General features: G+C 37.7%; 1 protein-coding gene across 2 annotated transcripts in view; it reads left to right on the top strand.

Annotated features, from left to right (window-relative positions):
* Positions 1-525: 525 nt before the first annotated feature.
* STAM (signal transducing adaptor molecule) overlaps positions 526-25,828 on the top strand; it is a 33,688-nt gene continuing 8,385 nt past the window's right edge. The window contains exons 1-10 of one of the 2 annotated variants that reach the window (XM_069006701.1): positions 526-666; positions 11,798-11,882; positions 18,427-18,502; positions 18,588-18,683; positions 19,196-19,342; positions 19,651-19,741; positions 20,774-20,966; positions 21,291-21,385; positions 22,616-22,704; positions 24,209-24,296. In XM_069006701.1, the coding sequence (XP_068862802.1) occupies positions 627-666; positions 11,798-11,882; positions 18,427-18,502; positions 18,588-18,683; positions 19,196-19,342; positions 19,651-19,741; positions 20,774-20,966; positions 21,291-21,385; positions 22,616-22,704; positions 24,209-24,296 (1,000 nt within the window). In that variant the 5' untranslated portion in view covers positions 526-626. Of the gene's footprint in view, positions 667-11,797; positions 11,883-18,426; positions 18,503-18,587; positions 18,684-19,195; positions 19,343-19,650; positions 19,742-20,773; positions 20,967-21,290; positions 21,386-22,615; positions 22,714-24,208; positions 24,297-25,828 lie in introns of both variants that reach the window. The other variant, XM_069006700.1, reaches the window with a different exon arrangement.

Raw genomic sequence — 25,828 nt, 5'->3', positions numbered from 1 at the left:
GTACAAAGTGGAGCAGCAAGATAGGCAACCAAAGGCCATGGGATATTCCAGGTCCTGTTACCAACTGATAGCTACTGATCTCCATGGGATGTGACTGCAGAGAACTGGTCATGCTCCCGTGCCATGCGGTGAGAGATGCTGGCATAACGACCAGTCTGCACTTTGCCGTCAGACTACCCATGTCACAAGCACGATGGCGTTACCAATGAAAATATTCTGTCAGCCCAATGCATAGGGAAGCTCCAAAAATCTTCCATAGGAAGCAAACGTGTCTGGGCACAAAGCCGTCTCGCCTCCTAAGCAGGGGGGACAAAAGAGCTCCGCATAACTACATAGTATAAACCTCGGCCTCGGGTATCCGTGCCGGCGCTAAGATGCCCGTCTGGGGCGGCGGGGCGGGCCCGGGGCCGGCTGTCGCCGCCGGGGCTCCCGCGGCACGGGTCCGGCCCCGGTTCCCGTCGTGCTGCGCGGGAGGCGGCGCCCCGCGCTGGGAGGAGGTGGCGGCGGAGCTGCCCGGGGCGGGAGGAGGAGCCGCCGCCGCCGCCGCCGCCGAGGGCTGCTCTCTCTCGCCGCCGCTGCCGCCGCGCTGCCGGGAGGGGCGGCCGCCCCGCGCCCCCAGCCCCGCGATGCCGCTTTTCGCCACCAACCCCTTCGATCAGGATGTGGGTGAGTGGCTCCCGCGGCGCCGCGGCCCGGCCTCTCCCCGAGGGAACCCCGCCGGCGGCCGGCCCTCCGACCCGCTCCCGCTCCATTCCCCGCGGGCAGCCGGCCCGCTGGCCCGACCCCGCGCTGCTGGGCTCGCTGGCGCCCGGCCGGGAGGCGGGAGCGGTGGCGGCCCGGGCGGGCCGGCGGTCACGGTGCGGCCGGGCCGGGGCGGGCCGGGGACGCGTCCCGGCGGGGGCGGCGGGGCTGCGGCCTGGCCGGTGACAGCGCGGGGCCCCCGGCGGCCCTTCTGGCCTGGCGGGCCGGGGGACGAGCGCGGGGATGCTCGTGGGGGACGAGCTGGCCTGCTCAGCACGAGTAACGCTGTAGCACAGCAAAACAAGTAGTGAGAAAGGTCCGCGCTGGAGTGTTGTTGAAAGGATGAACAGTAAAAAGCACTATCTACAGTTGCTTCGCAGGCAGGCATGAGAAAAATCGTCAAAGCGTTTTGCGTTTAGTGCTTTGAAAGGGATTCCTGTGGGAGTTTTTTCTTTTCCTTTCAAGTAAAACTTGACGTGCTGAGATCAGGTGTCATCCCAATCTTGGTTGTTCCAAGGCCAGACTAGATGGAGAGGAAATATCTGGCTTTTACTTCACAAAGATTGTGCTTAACGCTCATGTGTCGAAACTGAAGGTAAAATAACATATAAACAGCTAATAATTAGTTTTGTATGTCTGATTTGAGATTGTGTGAAATGGTTTATTTTTGGCCTGCTGCTGACATCTTTTTTACTTTGAGTGATAAAAGCTTTGCAGAATCCCATAATATAAAGGGACTTTATCTCATATGTGGATAAGAACATCCCTTTCGTGTGATTATTTTCTGACAACAGTTTAACACTGTATAAGTCTCTTGAAGCCAGTTTCTTTAATAGCCTTATACTTGCTGCAACTTTCAACTACAGATACATTGTTTCATAACGTTTATCAAACTTTAGACATTTGGGCTCCGATTTATTTCTTCCTGCTCTTCAAAGAAAGACCCAAGTCAAAATCATTTGAAAAGTATGTATGTTTTCAGGGGAAAGGATTAGGGCATAAACAAAGTACTGATACATAAATTCTGTATGTATGTTATCAGAAATTCTTAGTCTGTTTCATCAAAACACGACATAGCTCGGTCTTCTCATTTTGAACTGTTAACACTTTTAAGTTGAAGACTGCACTTCAATTAATGATTTTGTTGGTGGCAAACTTGACTGACTTATTTTGGAAAGTAGTAAATGATTTTTCGTAGTTGCTCTGCTGTCTTCTAGTGTAATTTGACAGTTGAAAGTGAGGAAGAGATTGTACTGCTTGCCAGTTTTCCATGGACTATTAGAGAATGATTTGAACTAATAAGATTAAAAAGTGATAGGCTCAGGTTCTGGCAGGTGTTCACTTTTTTTCTTCCTAGTGTCTCTGGCAGGCAGGGAAGCTGAGACTGCTTGAGTTGGTCTCTCTAGAGCTCAGTCCAGTGGATGTGCCCCTCAACACTGCAAGTCTCAATGCAGTAGCACCCAGCAGTTACCTCAGTGGCTCATTTGCTCTTTTCTAGGTGCAGAGGATGCTGATGCCTTACCAATTGTACTTGCCTAATATGATCACCAGTAAATAATTTTCAAAAGCATTATTTTGTATTCTGTATGAGGAGGTAGAAATAACCACTCAGTCCCAAATTGTTCTTGGAAAAGCAGATAGTGGGCAATGGGCTAATTTTCACTGGTAAGCAGCCTCTTTCTTTTGGCCCCTTTCATGGTGTCCTGAGGGAGACTGAAGGAGCAGCAGGCTGTTCAGTTGGTGACAGCCTACTTTCAGAAGCCTGCTGCCTTTATCCGTCACTTAACTGGATTTGTGCCAGGGAGATGGGATTGATGAAGTCTCCCGGAAAGCATCCCTGGGCTCTTCTTCTCCAAGGCCCCTTGGGAATGTGCTATTATCTGGATGAATTTTTTGGCAGGCTTCATAAGATAGCATCAGCTGTAGAGTAAGCTCTCATGTTCTCAGGAAACTTCCAAAAGTTGTCAAGCCATAGTGCTATTTTACATTTATTTTCTCTGAGTGAAAGTTGAGTGCTCTGCATTTGTTCTTATGCAGCAAGAAAGTTTTCTTTTGAAAATCAGATTCCTGAAGCAGGAAGTCAGTCAGCAGCTATTCTTAATTTCATATGAATTTGGACATTGGTGTAGTTGATAGTATTCTTGCAATAGCTGTGCATTCTTTTCTACTGAGCAGCTGATCAGTACTGTGGAGTAGTTGGAAATTATTTTGGAACCATTTAGGATAATGGATTGCAGAGAATGTATCTGGAACTAAATTGTTTTCCATCATTTTGAGGAGCATAAGTATGTCTTACGCTCAGGACAAATTTTTCAGTTTGTTTGGCCAGTTAGCAGCATTTGACTAGTCCTGTTAGCATGCTGCTGCACTGCAACCTGGTCATCCATAATAGTTTACCATTTAGTGTCAACTTGGTACACCTGGTTTTTTTAGGTGTAGTTGGCAGAAGAATGTTGTTTAAGGCTGCTATTAAATTAATATTCAGTAATGCCCAGAGATTTGAGGAGGTTAACTATTGTCATCCTCAAGGGTCCAAATCTCTGGATGAAGCCCAAATATTTTCAATTTTCTGAAGTTTCTTTTTACCATATTTAGGAATATTTCAACAGGAAGGGATGCTAATCAGTGGTGACACAAGTTTTCACAATCAAGTAAGGGAGCCTTTGATGGTGTGTCCAAGTAAAGAACATAATAATGGAATTAAAAAAAATCTTCAAGACACTGAGCCTATTGAGAGTATAATTAAGAAACTCTAATCCTCCATTTAAGGGGCTAGAATTAAAAGTGTTCTTATTAGGTTCATAGGTCATCTGAGAAATGCAGATTTATCTGTAAGTTTGACTCAGGTAAAATAATGGTGAAATGTGCTTTAAGAACCAAAAGACTGTCTACTAGTCTGTCCTGACAGGCTAATTAGTAATGTAGCAGTGCTTAGGCTAGGTTTGATGAAGAACTTACTGCTAAAGCAGTTCTCAAGTGTCATTTAGATATTATCTCAAGAATAAAATCTGCGACTCAGGTTCTGGTATAAGTCATCATAAAAATCACACATGATATTAAGAGGAGGTATTTAAAAAACACGGGGGTTTTGGATTGGTTTGGGGTTTTTTGCATTTGCTTTGGATGTTACTCTAGTTCTTACTGTGATGGTTTGAGGCAGTACAGGAGTGGGAAGAAATTCAGGCTTACTATTTACAATAATAGGAAATTAAGCAGGTAGTTTAGTAAGGTAGTAGAACTTGATGTGACTTGCAGTCATTTTCCCTGTGTTTTATTAACTCTAGCAGTTGTTGATAATTTTATGCTAACGACTCTTGAGATATTTAATAATGTGCTTGAATTATATATGATCAGCCTATAGTTTGATGCTATTAGAATGTAAGAAATGGTTTGACTATGATTCCCACGGTGCAATTTCTTGAAATAAAACCATCTTGCTATTTAAACTCATTGTTCTTTAGATTTATGCCCTTGGTTAGTCAACATCTTTAAAACATCCAGTTACATGTCTCTCTGAGCTGGACTTTCTGTGTTAGGCTAGGTTTGGCAAAAGAAGGGAAAATTGTCACAGTTTCTTGACCCCAGATCATTATGGAGACTGCACACTGTGAATTAACATCTGGCTGTAAGGGAAGATGAATTCCAAGGATTGGCTCAGCTTGTCATGAAAGCGGCACTTTTTTTGCCGGAGTTGGCCTACTGTTTTTCTCAGTGTTGTTTTTAAAAAGGACATTAACTGTGAGCTAACAGGGAGACTGAGTAGAAAATGTGTGGAAAAGGAGTTATAGCCACCCCCCTTTTCAGTTATTTATAAATATTTATAAAAAACAAGACCTTCTTACTTAAAGATACCTTTGGTGTTATGTTCTCAGTTTAAAATGGCAATGCTGACAGGGTAAGACTGAGTGGAATACCCCTTCAGTATATCAGCTAACAAAAAAAAAAGTCTTTTTCACTATCAATTACCAGACTCTGAGTTCAGCTGGGCACTTTGAAGCCAACATAGTATGTTCCATAGTCAAAGACAGTACTTTTCTGGTAATTCTCTTTCTTTCCTGCCAGGGAAGAACTGTCACTTTAAGTGTGTCTCCTCATTTCAGCTGTGACAATGTGCACTATAATACCAAAATTTAGAAGAATCAAAGTAGATCTCCAACATGTAAAATCTGTTCCTCTAACTGATAAAAATAACACTGCATACCTGATGTGGAAAGTTAAGTTTCTTGCTGATCTTCCTTCTGAAATGCTTTATCTGCTGTGGCTTGGCTTAATGGGGTTCTGCAAATACATCCTGGCACCATTTGTTAGTATGACATGCCTGTGATACACCTTGTTTATGGACTGTTCATCCTTCTCATATATCTCTAATGTGCTCACCTTCCTGTTGTGTTGTAATATTTTTGGGCGAAAGGTAGTTTGAGTTCTGTGGATTTGCTAGGGTTTGCATGAGAGATCTAAACATCTAAATTATTTTTGCTCAGCTTGTCTTACGATTTCAGCCTTTTCTAACCAGGTCTTGAATCCTTTTGTCTTCGTTCTGCTCAGTTCATTGAGCAGAGTGATGTCCATTTTGGCTGGGCTGCCTCATGCACAGTGCAATCCTACAAGGTCTTCTGAAGGAATGAGTTGAGGTGGCCGCAGTCACTGCTGCTTGCTTTGCCTTGGATCAGCTGCAGTGCTTTCATAGGGGACACCTTCCACAACTGCTTCCATAAGGACCTGGGAGCACTCTAAATGGGGATACAGTTAAAGTGCAGAAGTTGGTTAATAGCTTTACCAAAGTTAATGGTACATGGAATTCTAGTTTCTCTCTATGGTGTCATTGCCTGTTGGAGGTTATTTTCAATCTTGTCTAAATGGAATCCGGTTGGACATATTCTTCTTGTGCAGTTTTGAGCCTGTTAGCGAAATGTAAAGTGGTTAATAGTCAAATGGTGGTTTTTGTAGAATGGGCCAACAAATGTATTTGTTCTTTTTATTTGACAGACAAAAAGAACAAAATTTAATTGCATTTAACTTCAGTGATGTGGAATGGTATGCAATCCAAATTTCTCAGCAAGTGCCTGCAAAAAGAAAGAAATATTTGCAGTCACTTTCAGTCTTTAAGGACTCTTTAAACTATATTGCTTTGGAATTTTAGTGTTTACAATTTTACAGAGAAGGGGAAATTATTTATTTAACCTTGTGAAGAAAACAAAACTTTGAGCAGAAGAGGAGGAGAGAAGGCTGAGGGGAGTATTGACTTTTTCATTAAATCTGTGTTATTTGCAATGACATAACAGATTTTTTGATGTTTTTTTTATCATGCTAGAAACTGGTTGCAATATGAGTCTGTGAGTTGAAGACTTTCTTTAACTATTCTGTTGAAGAGTTTCTGTATCCATTCTTCTCTTTGTAATTGAAGTTACAACTTCATTATTTCATTTTAATGATGTCCAATTGTGAAAATGATGTTACATCTATGAATAGAGTAAGAGCAAATAATAAGTAGGATGGTGAAAACCTTTAGATTGGTAGAATTTTCTGACAGTTACTGATATTTGTTTTGACTGCTTCTAACCATGTACATTTTAAGTGTTAGATTTGAGGATATTTTGATCTAGATTTGTTATTTCTTGAAATTCTGCTAGTTCTAACATCTTTGAGGCTTCCTTGCAGAAAAATAGCTCAGTTTTAAGACCATGGTTTTTCTTTCAAAATAAACTTCAGTAAAATCTAAAGCTTGGGAAGCTCAAGCCTGCCAAGACCTCCCTCTGAAAATGATGTTAGCAATGGGTAGTCACTAAGTTTTCTGCTCTGAGAAAAGCATTGTACGGTTCAGTGCAGTATCCGAACAGTGATGAGAGTATTTCCTCTTGCAAGTTTCTAATAAGGCAGTAAAATGCTTTTGTTAAGATGCAGAACTAAGGCAGAGAAGTCAAGTGACTAGCACGTATTTCCGTGGAAAATCTGCAGCAATATTTATATTCCTTTTACCAGCACCTAAAGCATCAACCACTAAATCTGGCAGTGAATTTTTTTCACCATACACTGCCTTTATTCTGTCTGATAATACTTTATAAATATGATGGCGTGAATTTTGGGAATTTTTTTTTTTTCTTCAGAGAAGAGGGTTTTGTTTTTTTTTTTTCTTCTGTCCTAAAGTGATCAACTGCAATTGTGTTTTGTATGTTATAGGGGACTTAAAATAGAATCACAGTGCAAATATGCTTATAATTTGTAAATTGTAAATTTAAATTATAAATTGTGAATTTAAATTGTAAATAATTGTAAAAAATATATATGCTTATAATTTGTAAATAATTCACAAAACCAGAGGATTAAACAGAATTTTATCAATGCTCCAAGCATTCAGGTTTGTGTAAATTACAGGGAAGCGGGGCCTCAACACACTTAATGAACTTTACGACACAAGGAGAGGCAGGCTAATTTGGGTATCCCAAAAGAGCCCATGCAAGAGCCTGTGTACTTTCACTGCAACCAAAGTATAAGTAATTAAACTCATATATTTAGATCTTTGTGGCCTGGCTTCTCGTTCAGTAGGTGTACTGCTGTCTTCTGTGTTTTAGGTACAGTATTTCAGTGAGAGTCTATGGCATTTGTAATGAGGAATGGTGTTTTCTTTAGCAGCCGAGTGCTATTCAGTTTTGTATAAATTTTATTCAGAGGTTTACTTGAAAAAAGATACAATATATGTTTGGAAGAATGATTCCAGCATCTAGCTGCTTTATTTGGAGGACATTATATTCTACAACTTATTGAGAAGCTGAAGATACAAACATAGCTGAGATTTCTGTCATAGGAGATGCATTTTGCTTCAGAATACTTTATTTATTCTATGTGTGATTTATGACAATGTTTGTGTGGTTGGAGCACCATTTCTGACTCAGGAGTTATGAAGCAGTAAATTGTTGGTCACTGCAAGGTATGTTGGTAGAGAAGTACAGTTAATGCTTACATTATTCTCTTTTATGTTTTCCTTGGTATCTGGTTGAGGTTTAATATATGTATTAGAGACTGAATGTTGAGCAAGATGGAACTGGTGTGGCCCAGTATGGTTACTGTTCTGAATACAGAAGTATAAGGAGAGAGGCCTAGTGATTCCACACTCTGTGCTCTGCAAAGTGGCTGAAAATTTTGATATATTGGTTTTGTCTCTTTTGCATTTATTTTAGGAACTAAAAAAATTGTTGAAGTAATTTAGAAAGGTATTCTTATATTGTGGCGGATCATTGTTTTTGACCAAAGAACCCATAGATAAAAATATTTTTTCCTCTGAAATTATGGTACTTATCAATTTATATGTCTGTCTTTATGGAATTGCTGGTAAGAAAAGAATATTAAATAACTCCTAAAGAATAAAGGTGAGAGATGTAGACATGTAATGAAAAAAAACCACCAAATAAAAAAGCCAGTTTAAAAAATTTAAAACTACTATTTTACTACCTACTATTAATAGTAATTAGGATTAATAATAACTATTAATTACTACAAATTAACCGGATGCAACATAAGATTGTACAGTCTTGCACTGGTTAAAATTACTATGTTCATTTGTAGGCCTTGCTTGTGCTCAGAAAACAATGCCTTGAATGTGAGTGGTGCAGCTTCATGGAAGAGAGCTGTGATGTAGTCCTGTTTCCTTTGTGTTTGGCATAGTATTAGTAAGTTTTGAAGTATGCTGATTTCATGAAGGAGCCAGTGCTGTCTTTTAAAGCTGTTTTTTTAAAGTTTGAAACGTTATCTGATCCTGGCTTGGCATTCACTAAGTTGAGTAAGATTTTGAAGCAATGATGAGATGGAGGGATAGGGTCTGAACTAAACATTATTATTGTTATGGTAGAATTATTTTCAATCAGGGATGGAAGATGAAGAACATTTCTTCTTTAAGTTATCTTCTATGTGTTATGCTAACCTGTCCTAAGACTTTAAACAAATGTCTGTTTTTCCTTCCCTGTACGAGCCCATTCCAGTACTAAGATAGAGTCTGCCAGTGACATATCAATTGTACCTGAGGGCTGGGAGGGTGCCAGCTGTTTGGCAGGGTAGGCAACTGCTGAATGCACATAAACTTTTTTTTTGCCTGTGAATGTGTGCCTCATGTTAGGAGAGAGTATTCACTGATTTTAAGTGATAGTAGTGTAAGTAATTTAACTTAAAGAGATTTAAGTAAAAATTTTGATGCAACATAGAAATTTTGTCAAAGTGTCTTTGTTGCTCCTGTTCCCAGAGTGGTGAAAGGTGATAGTCATTTGCTAATGCTCTGACAGACATAGAGGCCTTTTTTGTGGACCATCAGCTCAGACAGTGTGCTGCTAATGTTCTCAGTATGCTCTTAACTCGCCTTGTTTGAGACAGAATTTAAGTAAAACTCTAGAGGCAATTTTTTTTCTCGTGTCTTACCATTAATTTTATTATCCAGTGGATTTATTAGATGATAGTTACTACCGAAGACTGAAAGTATACAGTGAAACTTGGTTTCAGGCTGAAATTTAGTAAGAAACTATCTAGTGTTTGTTGGTGGAAGAAATAACCTGAGTAAAAAGGGGGAAGGCATGGCAAGCAAATGACAGTTTTTATATGGGACTAACTTCAACTGCCAAGAAGGAATGTGGCCATATCAGAAAACTCGTAATTGTACTCAGGGATAAATTTGCAAAATGTTCTCATTTGAGAGTTAAAATAAAGGCTGTAATTGGTGTGGTTAATGTGGGTCAGGGATTTCGTCAATCACTATCTTACTAGTAGTTTTAGCCAAAGTATTTAAATTAGCATAAAGCACAGTTTGCTGTTATATTAAAACATTAAGCATGCATTAGTTTACTCCTTGGTTTGTAGAAGACATAACCAATTGCCATGCCGTTTCTCTTTGTGGCCATTATGAGGAAAGAAGGATCAATTGTTGTCAGAAATACAGACAACTGTCTGTTATGTAGAACAACGGAAAAGACCAAGGTTTCAGTTCTATTGGATTGCTCATCTCTCTGCAGAAGGACGTGCTAACTGAAGTGCAGCATTGGGCATGAGTGACCAGTCTGGGTTTGTGAGCTCCGTCTGTGAGCTTGGAGCCTGGTGGGAACTTAAGGCTTAGGAGAGAACTGTGCAGGCACATTTTGACTGGAGCTGGTCCAGCTCCAGTAGGAACGGCAATGAACTGAAACAGCGGAGTCCTGAAAGTAAACTGCCTCCATGTGGTCTGGTCTGTGTGTCTCTGGACTGTGCCTATCAGCTGTTTTGGGGAATGCAGTGTAGGCAACTCAGGCTCTGTGTTTCAAAAAAGCAGTTCTGGTACTGCAGAGTTGAGGCTGTCTTTGGTAGCAGAACAGCTGCTGTGTGCTTAGACTGCAATTTCAGAAGACTGCCTTGGCCTGTGATGGTTCATGCAAGGCCTTAAGTTCAAGTGTCTTACCTGAAAATCACAGATTTCTATGGTTGTTAGTAATAACCGTGATTTGGAACAAGAGCAGACTGAAAGGAAAATAAAGTGGTTGGTTGATTAGCTGGTATATCTTAGTGCTAGATGTTAGCATGGTGTCTACCCATAATTTTTGACATTTCTGTGGATTATGACTGCTTTTTCTAGTCAAACAAGTTTTCTGATAGGGTTTAGACAGAAGAGGCAGTGCCCTTTTACTTTATCTCAGAGAACATACGGAATTCTAACTAACTTCCATTTAGGATTTCCCTATACTGTTCTGCTCTTTCCCTTGCATCAGGCAGTACAGCTGATGTGTTATCATTTCAGCTGTATATATGGCAGTGTTGAATTTTTCCTCAGAAATACTTTGGGAGGACATAACCCTAGAGTTTTGCTTTTCTGCATTTTTGTTCTGAATTAAGAAACTAATTAACTGTAACCTATGTCAATTTGTAGGACACAGAAACTCATTCATAAGAAAAGCTATCATCTTTGATATGAATAATTCCTTGTAATTTTTGGAGATGAGATGTTTTGCTTTGTCTTTCTCTTTGAAATTTTGCCAGTGCTAATCTAGATAATGAATCTTTCCTGGCAGATAAGTTTTTATAAGAAATCTTTGGTTCCTTTCATAAAACTGAGTAGTCTGAGACATTCCCTGAAGGATGGTACTCATTGCTGAGGCATATTTTCTGTTTTGTAGATTAAGCTGTAAACGTTATATGAAGCCGGGATGGGAAACAAAGTTTCTGTATTATTCTGTTCCCATTCTCCTTCTGTTTGGGTACTAGTTGAAAATACTTGTGCATTTCCTTATGCTCTCTAGTCCTGATCTGATCTATCAGTATTTAGATAATCTTCTATTGAGCTGCAGTGTAAGGCTCAGTTTCCTTTAATGCTTTTATTTATTGTTATCCTTAGTATAACTAAGCTTTTTTGGGGGAGAAATAGGGAGGAGTCTTTATTTTTTCTTCTGACATTGAACCTATTTCTTCTCCACCTCCTCTCTCTATTTCTTTAGTCTTCACCAGGGACTCTTGTATTCAAAAAATTTGGAAGAAAGAGTCCCAATGTCTTCTTTGAGATTAGCTTTGGTTTAGCAATCTTTTTAGCTGAAAGGAAACAGTCAAACACATCATCCAAAGCAGAAAAAATAATGGGAAGATAAAAGTTAAGTGATTATGATGACTTTTTAAATCCTTCTTGTTGAGATGTAATAAATAGAAAGAAAATGCAAGACACAGCAGTTTAGTGTCTGGGAAGGTGATAAATTCAGTTGTATCTGACTCTGCAAAAAGTGAACTAATGCTTTGGGTATTCATATCCTATTAAACTTTATCGTTTCAAATGGGAAAAAAACCCTAGCTATACTAGTTGTGTTGTGTTCTGGCTGCATCTTTATTATCGGGGAAAACAACCCCAAAATTTGTTTGCTCATTAATTAAAATTCATGGTCACAAGTGAGCATAGAAAATTAAAAATAACTTGATGTAACATTGTTAATATATGAATTTTATTAAATGTGGGGACTTGCCATACATTTAGGAGTATTAAAAAAGGTAATATTTCAACATCTTTGTTGACAATTTTGAATTTTTTTAAATTTGTATTTTCATTTACTTATACTTTATTTCTCAGAGAAAGCAACCAGTGAGATGAACACTGCAGAGGACTGGGGCCTCATCTTAGACATCTGTGATAAAGTTGGACAGTCACGCACAGGGTAAGTGATTTAGGAATTTCCTCCCCAAACCTTTTTAATTATATTATTTCCGTCTCATACACACGTGAGAGGAATGCATTTTTTGTTATCTTTTATAAACTTCTGCAACAGCTGGATTTAAATTGATTACAAGTAAAAGGAAAATGTGTGGGGTTTCTGCTGAAGTCTTTTGCAATCCTTCCTTGCAATCAGGTACTGGCTGATCTGTTAAAATTAGAACTCTTGTACAGCAGCTTTTCACCAGTGTAACAGAATAAATAAATTGATATGTTTTAGCAGTATCACTGTAAACCCAGGAGGCTTCATGAAGCATTTTTCTTACAGAATCATAATCTAAGTTGGAAGTGACCTCCGGAGGTCATCTAGTCCAACCCCCCCCCAGCTTCAAACAGGTCTAATTAGATCAGGTTGCTCAGGACCGTGTCAAGTCTTGAATGCCTCCAAGGTCAAAGGTTCCGTAACTTCTGTGGGCAACATGTTTCAGTATTTAACTACTTCTACTTACTAAGTAAGTAAAAAAAACCACATAATCCTGCAATCTGATTACAATTTTTCCTGTTCCAACTTGTCTGTTGCATCTTGTCCTATGACTGTGCAGCTCTAAGAGAGTCTGGCTGCATCTTCTGTGTATTCTCTGATTAATTGGTTGTAGAGAGCAGTAAGGCCCACTTTTTGTCTGCTCTTCTCAAAGCTGAAAGCATCTCTGCTATCTTTCCTTGTATGTGACCCTCCCTGACCATCCTGGCAGCTATCCATGGGAACTAGGGCAGTGTGTAAATAACCTTCTTGCACTGGGGAGTCCCAAACTGGACAAAGTGCTCCAGATGCAATATTACAAGTGCAGAATGGAGGGGAAGGGTTGCTTTCCTGACTTTGTTGGTTATGCTGACCAGTTGTTTGAGCCAGGATGTAGGTGGTTGTCTTTGCTGGCAGGCTGCACTACTGACACCTCTCACCCAATAGGAACTGCAGATCCTTTCCTCCTTTTCATGTGGTCAGCTCCTGGCCTCATTTAAAATGCAATACCTTACCCTTGTTCTTGTTGAACTCCCAGTCTGCCCATTTCTCCAGCCTTTCCAGGTCCCTCTGAATATTAGCCATGGCCTCCAGTATATTGATTGTTCCCCTTCAACTTGCTCTGGTCAGTAAGTTACTGAGAACACTGTTGTTCCCAGCAGAAATTCCTGAAGCATCCCACTAGATAGTGCCTACTAGCTGGAATTTGCACTACAGGTGACAACTCTTTGAGCCTAGGAGACCAGTTTTTCACCCACCTTGTCATCCTTTTATCCATATTTCACCAGCTGTGTGATAAGGAGGCTATAAGGGCTTCAACTGTGTGTCAAAACTTTGCTACAACCAAGGTATGAAGCATCTGCTGCATTGTTCTCCCCATCAGACCACCAGTGTCTTTGTCACAGAAAACAACAAGGCTTTGTGTTTCTTCCCCTTGTTTTCACAAGCTATTCTCTGTCATCAGGGCTTTGATAATTGTACATTTTGAAGAACTGATACAAAATTAATCACATCTTAATATGGGCTGCTAATGTTTCCATTATTGATTATTTACTGAGCTCTTTCATAGAATTTATGCATGAACTTACTTTTTGGACAAGAAAAGATAAAGTGTAATTTGAACTAGCATCTAAAAAATACAGTTTAAAGACATAATTTCAGTGTATTTATAGTGCTTTCAGTCAGTGTAGTATTAGGATTTGGAAACATTTTAAATATACCTTCTTGAAGCATTCCCTGTAACAATTCAGGTAAGGAACAGACTCAAGAAGAGAGTTTTTCCACTGATGCTATGAAAAGCTTTTCTGAGAATGACTTGGATTGGCTTGTAAAACTGCCAGAAACAGTATGAGATGCCAGACAGCAAAGTCCCACCTGGGACTTCTGTTCCAAAGGACAGGTTTGCAAATAAGCTTATTCCTTAGGGTTAGAGATGGTCTCTGGAGGAGTACTTAAAAGTAGCATGGCATATTGAGACTTCTGTGCTGTTGTGTATAACTGTAGTTAAGATAACAGCTGACAAGTTGTTGTTTATGTTTCATATTAGCCTTTATATGTAAAACTGCATTCCTATTCTGTGAGGATGTTGATGCCCAGCCTGTAACAGTAACTGTATTATTGAATGTTTCAGTATTCTATTTAATCACTGAAAGCCTTTCCACAGATGAAATTTAGTGTCACAGCAACATAACCTCAAGAGTGCTCGAATATATGTAGCTGCAAGAGACAGCAGTACAGACAAAGCTAGAGATCTTTGGTAATGTGCATCTACATTCCAGTTAGGATTTGTGAGGTCTGTTTGTGTTGGTTTCTGTCTTTTTCTTTTGTGTGTTTGTATTTTAATATTTTTTCTTAATAAAACTCTTTTTTAAAAGAAAAGGGGAACTTTAACCTTTGTAATATTTATCCTGCTTGTAACAGGCTGCCAGCTGACTTGTTGCTTTCATTTGGATTCTGTTAAAACTTGCTGATGGGGTTTTTTTTGTTGTTTTTGATGAATGATGTCATGCAGTAGCAAGGTAAAGCAAGACAGTTTCCTATTAAGAAGTTTGTATGAGATATGCTTAGCTGTTTGAAATTCTCCTGCAGTTTAAATTCCTCTGACAAGGATGCAAGTCTTCTTAACTGGGATCAGCTTTAATCTTTTAACCAATTCTGCTCCAGTACAAGCTGTCTGTTACTGTTCTTGGCAGAAGTTTAGATTACAAAATCTCTCCTTTAGGGATTTTCTTTTTACCAGTCTGTAAGCTCCATTGCATGCCTGCAGCATTCCAGATGTGGATTGTCTTCCACCTGAAGTCACAGCAGCCTGGAAAACACTTACTCATTCAGTAGAACTTTTGGTATAGCACATTGTCTGCCAGCCTGTTTGCATCCAGATTAATTGTTAGAAACCTGTTATGCTACAAAGGTGCTGCATTTTCTCTTACCATAAACTAGTTACAGTTCCCTAACATAATTGCTACTGTTATTTTTTGCATTGTAATACTTTCCGTACCGAGAATTACAAATTGCTGAAAATGTTATCTTGCTTCCTTTAATCCAAACAGCTAAGATTTTTAGCAATTTAGACTTTCACTGAATCCCTCTCTTTGACTACTTTCTCTGTTTTTTGTGAATTTCAAAATTAGAGTTATTAGAATTTTTGTAGAAAACACAGGAAAGACAGAAAATATGTCAATATTTTAAACAATATGATTTGTTTACAATAGCCTATATGAAATACTGCTCTATGTAGTATAGAATTAACTTAATACTTTCTGCACATTTCACATATCATATTCTTAAGAGGATCCAAAATTTTTCTAATGATCAGAAAGCATACTTTTTTACTCTCTGAATTTGTTTTAGGAACTCATACAACTCAGCAGTTGCACGTCATTGTTTACATCTTGTTTTTTGCCAATATTAGCTCAGTGAGCAAGTTGCCTTTTCAACATGGAAACATGATTAAAAAAAAGATTTTCCTGTTAGAGGCAATCTTTTCTGTCCCCTGTTTTTGTACAGCATTCTTAAAAAATTGTTTATTTTAAAAACTTAAATCACATGGTGTGATTCTTGAGGCTGTCCTGTGCAGGGCCAGGAGCTGGACTTCAATGATCTTTGTGGGTCCCTTCCAACTCAGGATATTCTATGATTGTATGATTGACTGGCATTTTAAATCGGACTACAGGAAGGGTATAGAGTTTTGCATAGTGTTGCTTTTCTGCAATGAAAATGCTTGCAAAACTGAATCTATAGTTTATCATTTCAGAATAATATTAAAAAATTTGAATGGTTCATTAAACAGAATAGAAGGAAAAATGAAAGGAAAAATGAAAGGATGGGTATGGTATATTTTAGCAAAGATGCCCCGCCTTCTTCAGTGGTTTCATGCTAGCCAGTTCCTAACTCTAATTGCGTTTGCATTTGGCTTTGAGATAGTTGTGCTGTTTATTTCATGAGACATATCAATCTACATTGAAACTATCACAACTTCAATTTTTGACCAGAAAAGTTGCCTAATCAAAAAATGATGGTTGAAAAAAAATTAAGTCAGTGGCTGAGAGACTACACCAATGGCTGAGAAAATAGAAACGTTCATTGCAACACTCTCTGTTTGGGGTTGGGTATTGGAAAATTGTCATTGAGAAATGGTTTGTCCGTATTGCTGCTTGCCTAACTTTGTCCTGATTCCTTAAGGATTAATCACTGCCTCAGCAAGTCAGTGTTCTGGTTAGCTGTTTCTTCTTTGGTTGTTTTTCTGCCTGTTCATGCAAGAGAGAACAGCAAAATTGCTTACTTGATAGTTTTCTGATGTGTCTTCTATTTTTTCCCCCTCAAATTACGCAATCTCAGTAGCGTTTTACATTGTCATTGCAGTGTATGTCTAGCAAGCTGGCCAGGAAGCTTTATGACCAGGAAGCTTTTTTCTGTAGGAGCAAGGAGGAAAGCTGAGTCCCACAGAGTTACCTTAGACTGTAAATGAACAATAAATTCCTGAACATATCTGAAATGTTTTGTGCAGAATAGCATTTTAGACTGCAAATGCTGCTAATTGTGTCTTTGTTAAATAAAATACAATCAGATTTTTTTTTATACTTTCAGCTAAACCTGAAATCTATTGTGAATATTTTCTGGGTATATTGGTGTATGATACCATATGATGCCATATATGCTACATAGCTTCTATTGTATCTTGCCATATTTCCACCCTACTTACTTGTTATTACTACTCATTGTGGTGCCTCTGAAATTCTGATCATAGCATCCTTGGAGCAGAACTATGGCCAAATATTTGTATAGTATGATTTGGAGAGATGCCTAATAAGTGGATAGAATTCTACACTCATAGGGTGCATGCTTCCCTCTGGTGTCTGCATAGTGCTTCTCATAATTTACACAGTAAATTGTCTGATGAATTAATTAGAAGTAAAAATAAGAATTACAGTCCTGTCTAGAATAGGTTTTCTTACTCTATGTGACTAAAGATTGGTATACCTAGATTATTTCTTTTTATGTATGTGTAATCAAAAGATTTCTTATTTTAAACATGTGAGCATGTTAGAACATTTAACACTCAAGTATTGATCATTTCTGTTAAATATATGAGCAAGTAGATTGTACTTGAGACATGTGGCTGATCATTTGGCTTTGAAGCTTTCTTACTACTTTATTACTTTTAATAAGACTTTGGATTCCTTTGTAAAAAAAATCTTAGGCTAGTGGTCCTGCTCCTGAACTAAGCTCTTGATCCTTCACCCTGCCTTTGTAAATACTAGCTTAACAATGGCCAAGCACCTTTTTGAGCTTGCGTTCATACCACATTGTTAATTCTACTCATAAATTAATGGTTAAAGAAAGCAGTTATTTCTGAAAATTTTAGCCTGTATTCTTTTTCAATTAAAGTGAACATATGAGAAGTCTTGGATAATTAATAGATAAAAGGTGGTACTTGTCTTAAAGCCTTCATCTGTAATAATTGGTTGTATGAAGGTATACACTGAATGATATGTACTTGTGCTGTGTGACAGCACTTTCTATAATTAGAACCACTAAATATGAGGTGGACATTTCTGTAAAATGCAGACACTGCCAAATATAGTATAGCCAAGCAGTGGTGTAACTAATACCTGAGTTTCATGTTAGTTTTTGGATACCAGTTCAACAGAAAAATACTTTTGCTTCCAAAGACAACCATGCTATAAAAGTGTAAAACCTCTTAGTTTAGATTTACCTTCTCTTTTCGTTTTTCTCTACGTACTCTCTTCCAGGGTTATCTTTTCAGGTCTCTTCAACAGATAATGACTGTATGCCCATGATAATGCCTACCTCAGCCTCGCTTAGCTTTCCACTACTTTTATAGACAGAACAAAGTAACAGAAAGTCACACAGATTTTAATATGCTAAACTTTCTGAAATCCCCTTTCAAATTCTTTGTTGAAGTTGCTTTTCATGTTATTTCTATCTACCACAACATAGGTAAGACTTTAATTCTGTATTTAACTGTTTTGAAACTTTGATGTTTTTGATTGTCTAATAGGTTTTTTTTAGAAATTATTGGTTCATTACATGTCTTCTTTATAAATGTTATTCTGTAGATTAAAAGAGGCTTTGAGGAATGTGGTGGTAATTCAAAATAAAAGTAGCAAAAGGGTGTTGGTAAATCAGTATGTAAGGAAGTGTTCTTACATATATATGTGAAATATGGAGGAGTAGGTGCATGAACTACAGAGAATTCCAGTTCTCTAATTGTAAGGGATTTTTTGCATTTCTGGAGTATTTACACTAATTCGCTCTAAATACAAAAGGTAGTATAAATTACTGAGAGGTTTTGATAATTAAGAGAGCTACAAATCCTACAGGTAGCAATGGCTACAACTGTTTATGGTGTTGATTTATTTTTTAAATGTTGCACTTACAAGCTACTAAGTAATTTACTCACAATGTTCAGGAGATCTTGCTGTCTGTTAATGTTGTCTGCATTGTAATGTGTGCAATAGGAAATGTTCATTCCATTACATATTTTTAAATGTCTTGTGTTTTTTAGGCCTAAAGACTGCCTCCGCTCTATTATGAAGAGAGTGAACCATAAAGATCCCCACGTTGCTATGCAAGCATTAACAGTAAGTTCTTTTTAACGTAGTGATTTTTCTTGCTAAAAAGTTATATTGCAAAAAAATCTCTGAGTTTTAATCTTTCTTTCATTAGCTTCTAGGAGCATGTGTATCAAACTGTGGCAAAATCTTTCATTTAGAAGTCTGTTCAAGAGATTTTGCCAGTGAAGTAAGCAATGTGTTGAATAAGGTAATGTATTGGATTGATTTATACATTTCATCTGTAAGGGAAATCAGACAGAGAACTGGAGTAATCTGAAAGTGGAATGGAATCTACTTTTGGAGGACTGGAAAGGAGGGGGAAGGGAAGGAGAAAAGATCACTGTAAAGACTGTGGCTCTCAGAACTTCCTGAATGCCACTTCATACTAGTTAACATAGGTATTCTGTGTGGTGTGTTAATTTACAAATAAACTACTTTATTTTCACTTTAAATAACAGCAGTGAAACACTAAATACAAATATGGTGAAATGGAGATAATACAGGGCTTCTATGCAACCTTATTTTACTTTATTTTGGGCCTAGCACGCACTGTAGTGGTACAGATACAACGCTGATGTACTATTCTCCCTTTCTAATCAAGATTGAGTGCTAAACTTTACAAAATAAAGTATATATGTTTTATATAGATAGTAACATGCAATTACTTGAAATTAAGGTCAGATTCCTACATTCTTTAACTAGTTTCTACTGTCCATGCAGGGTCATCCAAAAGTCTGTGAAAAGCTGAAAGCCCTTATGGTGGAATGGACTGATGAATTCAAGAATGACCCACAGCTCAGTTTAATATCTGCTATGATAAAAAATCTTAAGGAGCAAGGAGTTACTTTCCCTGCTATTGGTTCACAGGTATATTAGAATTTTGTGGTTGTTCTCAAAGTGTGTCACAAATTTCTTTTTATCCTCAGCTCTGTGTTTTACAGTTTGTACTTTTGAATTCTAGATGTTTGGCAAACAAAATGAAAACTACCTTATCTTAATAAAATTTTTCTTTGAGGGGTGAAATGCTCTCAATTACTTTAGATTTTTATATAGCAGATTATATTTTATATAGCATATATTTTTTATATAGCAGATGAATACCAATCAAAATGGTGAACTTCATGCATTCTCAGTTTTTTGTTGGATTCATTTTTACATCTTTTACTTTTGGCTAGGCTGCTGAACAGGCAAAAGCAAGTCCAGCTCTGGTTGCCAAAGATCCTGGTACAGTAGCCACCAAAAAGGAAGAGGAGGATTTAGCTAAAGGTGAGTGCATTTGTTTGCTGACATGATGCATATTGATTTATTTAAATGACCATTAGCCAATCTGTATGTGTTACTAACCATTTCTTCAACACTTAACCCACCAAAGTCTATTTTGAAAGAGATCTGTGTCTCAAAAGCATATTCTTCATGAGTTTCATAATGTTTGTTTGTGTGTCCACCCTGTCCCTTCTTAAATATGATACATTTTTTTTCTGCAAACTTGAGCTGAGTTAAATATGAGTGAAACTTCTCTGCCTGGTCAAGCTTAATTGAAAATGACCCAGAAATGTGAAATTATTCAAGGAATGATAGGGAGAAAAAAAAAGGAAGTGTCAAATTTTTGCTTGTTTCAGCAAAAATCATTTTGTTAATTATGAATTAAGGAGGGACTTTACTGTGAAGATGACTAAGCACTGCCACAGGTTTCCCAGGAATGTCATGGTGTCTTCTTATTCCTGAAGATATTAAAACATTATCCTTGGCAGTCAGCTGTAGTGACCCTGCTTGAACAGGGGATTGGACAAGATGACTTCCAGAGGTGCCTTCCAACCTCAGCCAATCTGTGTAAATCTGATTCTGTGAATCCAGACTAAAGGCTCCTGTCTAATGGAGAACCAGTGTGCACTGGAACAGCTGTATCTTTTTAATGTTTCAAGCAATATGGAAAAGTTCAACATGGTGTAAGATGTAAAGCAGGAATGTAAATATTTTAGATCAGTTCAAGGTTGTAACATTAATATAATAATAAAAAATGGATGACTTTACAGAGTTATTCCATTTGTGCTTAAAGACTATTTATTCATCCTGTCCATGTTAGAAGCCTCAATAAATCCATAGGCAGAATTCTGCTCTCTCTTTGTTATTTAGATAACAAAGAGATAATCTTAGAATTGTCATTAATTCTAAGAGAAAGACAGTCATTAAAATGCAACAGGAATAGAATTACACTAAAAGTTTTCACAGAATTAAATTTTCATACCCATCAACCCATTTTTATAGGGAATTTTCATCTGAATAACTCTTCTTTTGTAGCTATTGAGCTGTCACTAAAAGAACAAAGGCAACAGCAAACAACACTTTCCAGTTTGTATCCAAGCACCTCAAGCCTTTTAACAAACCACAAACACGAGGGCCGAAAGGTTCGTGCAATCTACGATTTTGAGGCTGCTGAAGATAATGAACTGACTTTTAAAGCTGGAGAACTTATAACTATCCTCGATGACAGGTAAGTTGTATAGAATGCCTACTACACCTATGTTAAACTGTAAAAAGGAATTAGAAATAATTGTATCTTCTATGTAGAAGCATACCTTGGAATGCAATAAATGGAAATACATTTTTGTGTTAAATACTTTATTTTGTTATCTCCTAGGTTTTTTACAAACAAATGTATTTGCATAAAAATTCTTGTGTCAAGATTTCAGCATATATACAAATTGTATTTATGTGCTAGTAATATAAAAACCTTTACTGTGCTATTTCTAGGAAAGTTCCATGTGAGTATGGGGTTGTTAATGTATGGGGGCTTTATTTATTCTTTTATCTTTAGTGATCCAAATTGGTGGAAAGGTGAAACTCATCAGGGTATAGGATTATTCCCATCTAATTTTGTAACAGCTGATCTTTCTGCTGAGCCTGAAATGAGTAAGTAACATTACATTTATGTATATATGTTAAGCCCTGCCATGGCCCAGGGGTGATTTCCTTTCCCTTATGATGGAGTTCAGTTGAAAGTTAATGTGATAATTGAAGTAAAACTGAGGAGCCCTTGCTATGCTCTCACAAACAACAGTCAGACCAAGGGTGCCCAAGCTGTCTTCTGCTGAAAAATGGCTGCTGTCTACTGCTTTGTCAGCAGCTTCTTTGAGATTCATGGAATCACTTAATTGACACCTAGATAAATGTGGGCAACAGCAGCTTTTTTCCTAAATTGACTTTTTGTCCAGTTGAAATAGTGCACATTTAATCGAGATGAAACTGAAGGCCTCATGGCAGATAGGACTTGGAGACAGATTACCAGTGTTCAAATAGTCCAAGAAACCTACATACTGTGTGTACACACATGTGTGTAGTGGGCAGAGGGATTTTCTGTATACTACTTATTTACCTGTATCCATTTATATCCATCTAACCTACTTTAAACATTTAATAAAAGTATTAAATATTAGACAAGACTTCAAGATTCTAGAACTGATTTCTGTAAATCTCGTGGGCTTGCAAGATTAATCTCCTATGATCTCAACTTGGGGGTACTAGGAGTATGAGCAGGTCAGCAGAATTACATGCCGTAGCAGTCATTTGTGATGTTAAGACTATCTAATAAGAGTGTATGATAAGAGTGGTATTTGGCTTTTTTGCTAAATATAGAGCTTTTTTTGTTCTAGTCTCCACTACAGAGGAACGAGACACTTTGCAGATAGGGTTTGCTGAATAAGGAATAGAGAAACTTGAGACCCTTCGATTCTGTACTTTGCTCTGGAGAAAAGAAGGTTCAGTTTGTCATAGATGATTTTACCAGTTTTATCTTAAACTTGACTTGCTAGCCCTATTGCTTCCAATCACTCTTTGAGTCTTTTATCCTGATGACTTTTTAATACGTATGTTATGTGTGGGGAGACTATGATAAAGCATTTACTTGCTGAAATGTTTCTGTTGATTTTGGGTGAACTGATGTGGGTTTTTTTTTAAAATGTGATTTACAGATAAAATTATTTAGGTCTGTGGCTTTCAAATGTCAACAAAATACTAATTTTTAAAATTTTCACAGTAGTGGTTTCAAATGCAAGGAACCTAGGCAATATACTAGCTATACAGTATTTATGTCATTGCTTATTTTTTCTTTTATAAAATTAAATCTGGCTGTTTATCTTACAGTGAAAGCTGAGAAGAAAACTGTACAGTTCAGTGATGAAGTTCAAGTAGAGACAATAGAACCTGAGCCAGAACCAGTTTATATTGATGAAGTAAGCATGGTAAAAATACTGATGGGACATTTAAATATGTGATGTTTAACCCTTTCATCCTGTACTTCAAAAATTCAATAAAAAGAATGGGAAGAGAGGCTTCTTTAAAGTAATAAAAAAAATCTTCAATATTCTAATTTGTTCAAGAGTCTTGAAGTTCTTAGGAATTTCTGAAACTGAATTTGGAACTGCATTCCATTTAGGGCCCTACTCTGGGATTGTACATCTGTTTACCTCCAAGCTAGAATCTTAGTGTTGAGTGGCACATCTGCTTTCAAAGATATTCATCTTGACTGCTGTCTTAGATTTATTTCCAGTATAAACACCCCTCTCTACCCTCAGACTTCAAGATCTCTTTCCATCTGAAAAGTCTGAGATTCTGTTGCTCTGTAATTAATATTTAGTAAGATATTTACAATCTCACCACAGTGATTCTGTAGGGTTTCTAGACACATTCAGTCCAAGAAGTTTTTCCCCTGCCTTTTATTTTTTTTACCTCTACTTGGGTTCTGTCATTGTTTTTGAAATGAGAAATCAGTTACTGCCTACTTAAAGTCCCATTTAAGTCCCACCTCAAAAACTCTTCTTCCCAGGAGATACTACTTTGTAATCTGCTGAAACAGATTATCTCAGGCTTGCCTTGAGGTGCCTTCCAGTTTTTGTTTTCTGTGAGTTCATTGCTGATTTTTGGTTTAGTGTCTTCTTTTGTTTTTAAATTTGCCACAGTATAATTTTTAAGGAAGTAGTTCATTTGACATCTCCCCACCTTTCCGTGGCTTAAGGAGGACAAAACATGGTTTTATTTTCTACTTTTATACAACCTATATATCTCAGTCTGATAAAGGCTATTTATTTGATAGTGCTCAGCTAAAAAATGGTTAAAAACAATTTATGTGCAATTTTTCATCAACCACTATAGTTCACTCCAAGATACATTTTTCAAAGACTTTATGCCTGTTTATTTTCTAACCTTTGATATTTTTATTATAAAAGGGTTGCACTTAAACTCCTTACTTGAAATGCTTCCAGACATCATCTTAAAACATTTCCATGCACACTGCTAATGACATGGCTCAGGTACTGAATAGGCCTCATACACTTAAAAAATGCTTGAATTTCAATGAATTTGAAGTACTCTCAATGTAGTCTGTCAAAACATTTCCACTAATCCCACTAGGTGGTGGTATTGCATATGTAATAACTAGGCTGGAAAAGTAGGAACTGCTCAGAAAATACTGTTTAGAAGGACTTTTAGGAATAAAGGGTATTCTGCACATTCCACTTTGCTACCACTAATTTTTCTCATTTGGCTTTTCCTTGTTCAAGCATTTTCATTTCTGTAGAGTAGCATGTATCATTTGTATTTTCTTTAAGTTAGTCTAGATGATCCTCATGTGCCAAGAGATCAAAATGGCTGTTGTGAACAACTGCTTTAGTTTACTATCCTGAAAGTGCTAATTCCTTTGCTGCCACATTTGCCCTAATTATGCAATTTGTGTTCTAGGATAAAATGGACCAACTCTTGCAGATGTTACAAAGTGCTGATCCATCTGATGACCAGCCAGACCTCCCAGAATTGCTTCATCTTGAGGGTAACAAAAAAGAATGAGTTTTTTCATTGTTGTTTTCCTCTCTGGTAATTTTCTGTATCAACACAAATTGAAACTAAGCTGAAGCTACTTCAGCTTCATGTGCATGCAAGTAGCATGCCTGAGAAAAGTGCTTGAGCCATAATTATCGTCTCACTTCTTGTTTCCCACATCTAAGAGACCAAAGTGCAAAACATTAACTTGAAACAAGCCTACTTTCCTCTAAAGAGAGCTGTTTCCTATATTATTTTCCTTTTCAAGACACATGAATACTTAATCATATTCATCTGCTATTTTTTTCCTTCATAGAGTAGCATGCATGAGTGGCGAAAGGAGTGTCAGGAAGATTCCATGAGAGGAAGCAGAAATACTGCCAAGGTTTAGAATAGACCTGGGGGTGTCCCACATGCTTTTCACTTGCATGTGTATTTCTGTAGGAGTTGTGTATTAACAATACCTTACAGAGAGATAGAAATTGCCCTACTCTAAAAGAGTCAAATTGTTCAGACTGCCTCTTCACAGAGGCATTATATATCATTTTACTTAGGTTGAGAGATGCACCAAAATTCTTGGAATGGAATTTGGAAAAGGAAGAAAGGTAACTTCCTGATTATGAGACAGAACATAGGCTTAAACTGACAATTCAGAGGGTACCAGACTTTCTACATCTATCTAGAAGTTAATAATTAAAAAATGTGTAGGTTTGTAAACTTTTAGATATCTCTCATATTTCCACACCCATCTGGTTTATCATGCCTGTAAATGAAACCTGTTTTAGGAAAACTCACATCAGTGACATGTCTGCACATATTCTAGTTCCACTGAAACTAAAGAGAGGCGAAAAGAAACATGACCGGTTTTATTCTTTCAAGTCCCAAATATAGCTATAGAGGCTGTTGTCTAAGAAGCAGATTGCCTGTATCTGGTCCAGGACAGAGGCAAAGAAACTAAAGGTATGCTTGTCAACCAGCCTACAGATATGGCTTACTTTAGGAGTTGCTTCAAAATGCATTGTGAGATCATAAAAGCAATGCTCAATTTTATATCAAACCATGAGACTGCTCTTAGAATCTGAAAGCAGTAATGTGGTCAGATGGTTGCTCCCCAGCTACCTGCAACAGCACTTGCCAAACATATGGCTACATATAGTTCTACAATGCCAATTCAAGATTACCTGCTCTACACTTAAGTAGGCTTTGGCGAACTACTGTTTTTGGCATAGGTTCTGAAAATTTTGCTATAGATGTGTTTTAAATCCTTGATTCCTACCAGTGGTGGCCGATGCTGATCAACATTTGACAGAAAAAACACTTCATTTTCTTCTGCCATCCTCATGTCCAGTCACAAATGTCTTTGAATTGGAGAGCACATCCTAACATGTTCAGGAGCCCAGGGTTTGTGGTTGGCAGCAGAGCAGTCATCATGTTAACAGACATCTAAACAATCCTTGTCATGCCTTTTGCCATACTTCATGCTATACATAAAAGTAGGCAGAACTTTGACAGGTTTTACATCTTCCCCCAGCATTTCTGCCA

Source organism: Aphelocoma coerulescens, chromosome 2 (genome assembly GCF_041296385.1).
Source record: "Aphelocoma coerulescens isolate FSJ_1873_10779 chromosome 2, UR_Acoe_1.0, whole genome shotgun sequence".
NCBI classification, from domain to species: Eukaryota; Metazoa; Chordata; class Aves; order Passeriformes; family Corvidae; genus Aphelocoma; species Aphelocoma coerulescens.
The sequence above is the reverse complement of the archived record's forward strand: the minus strand, read 5'-3'. Positions and strand labels throughout refer to the sequence as shown.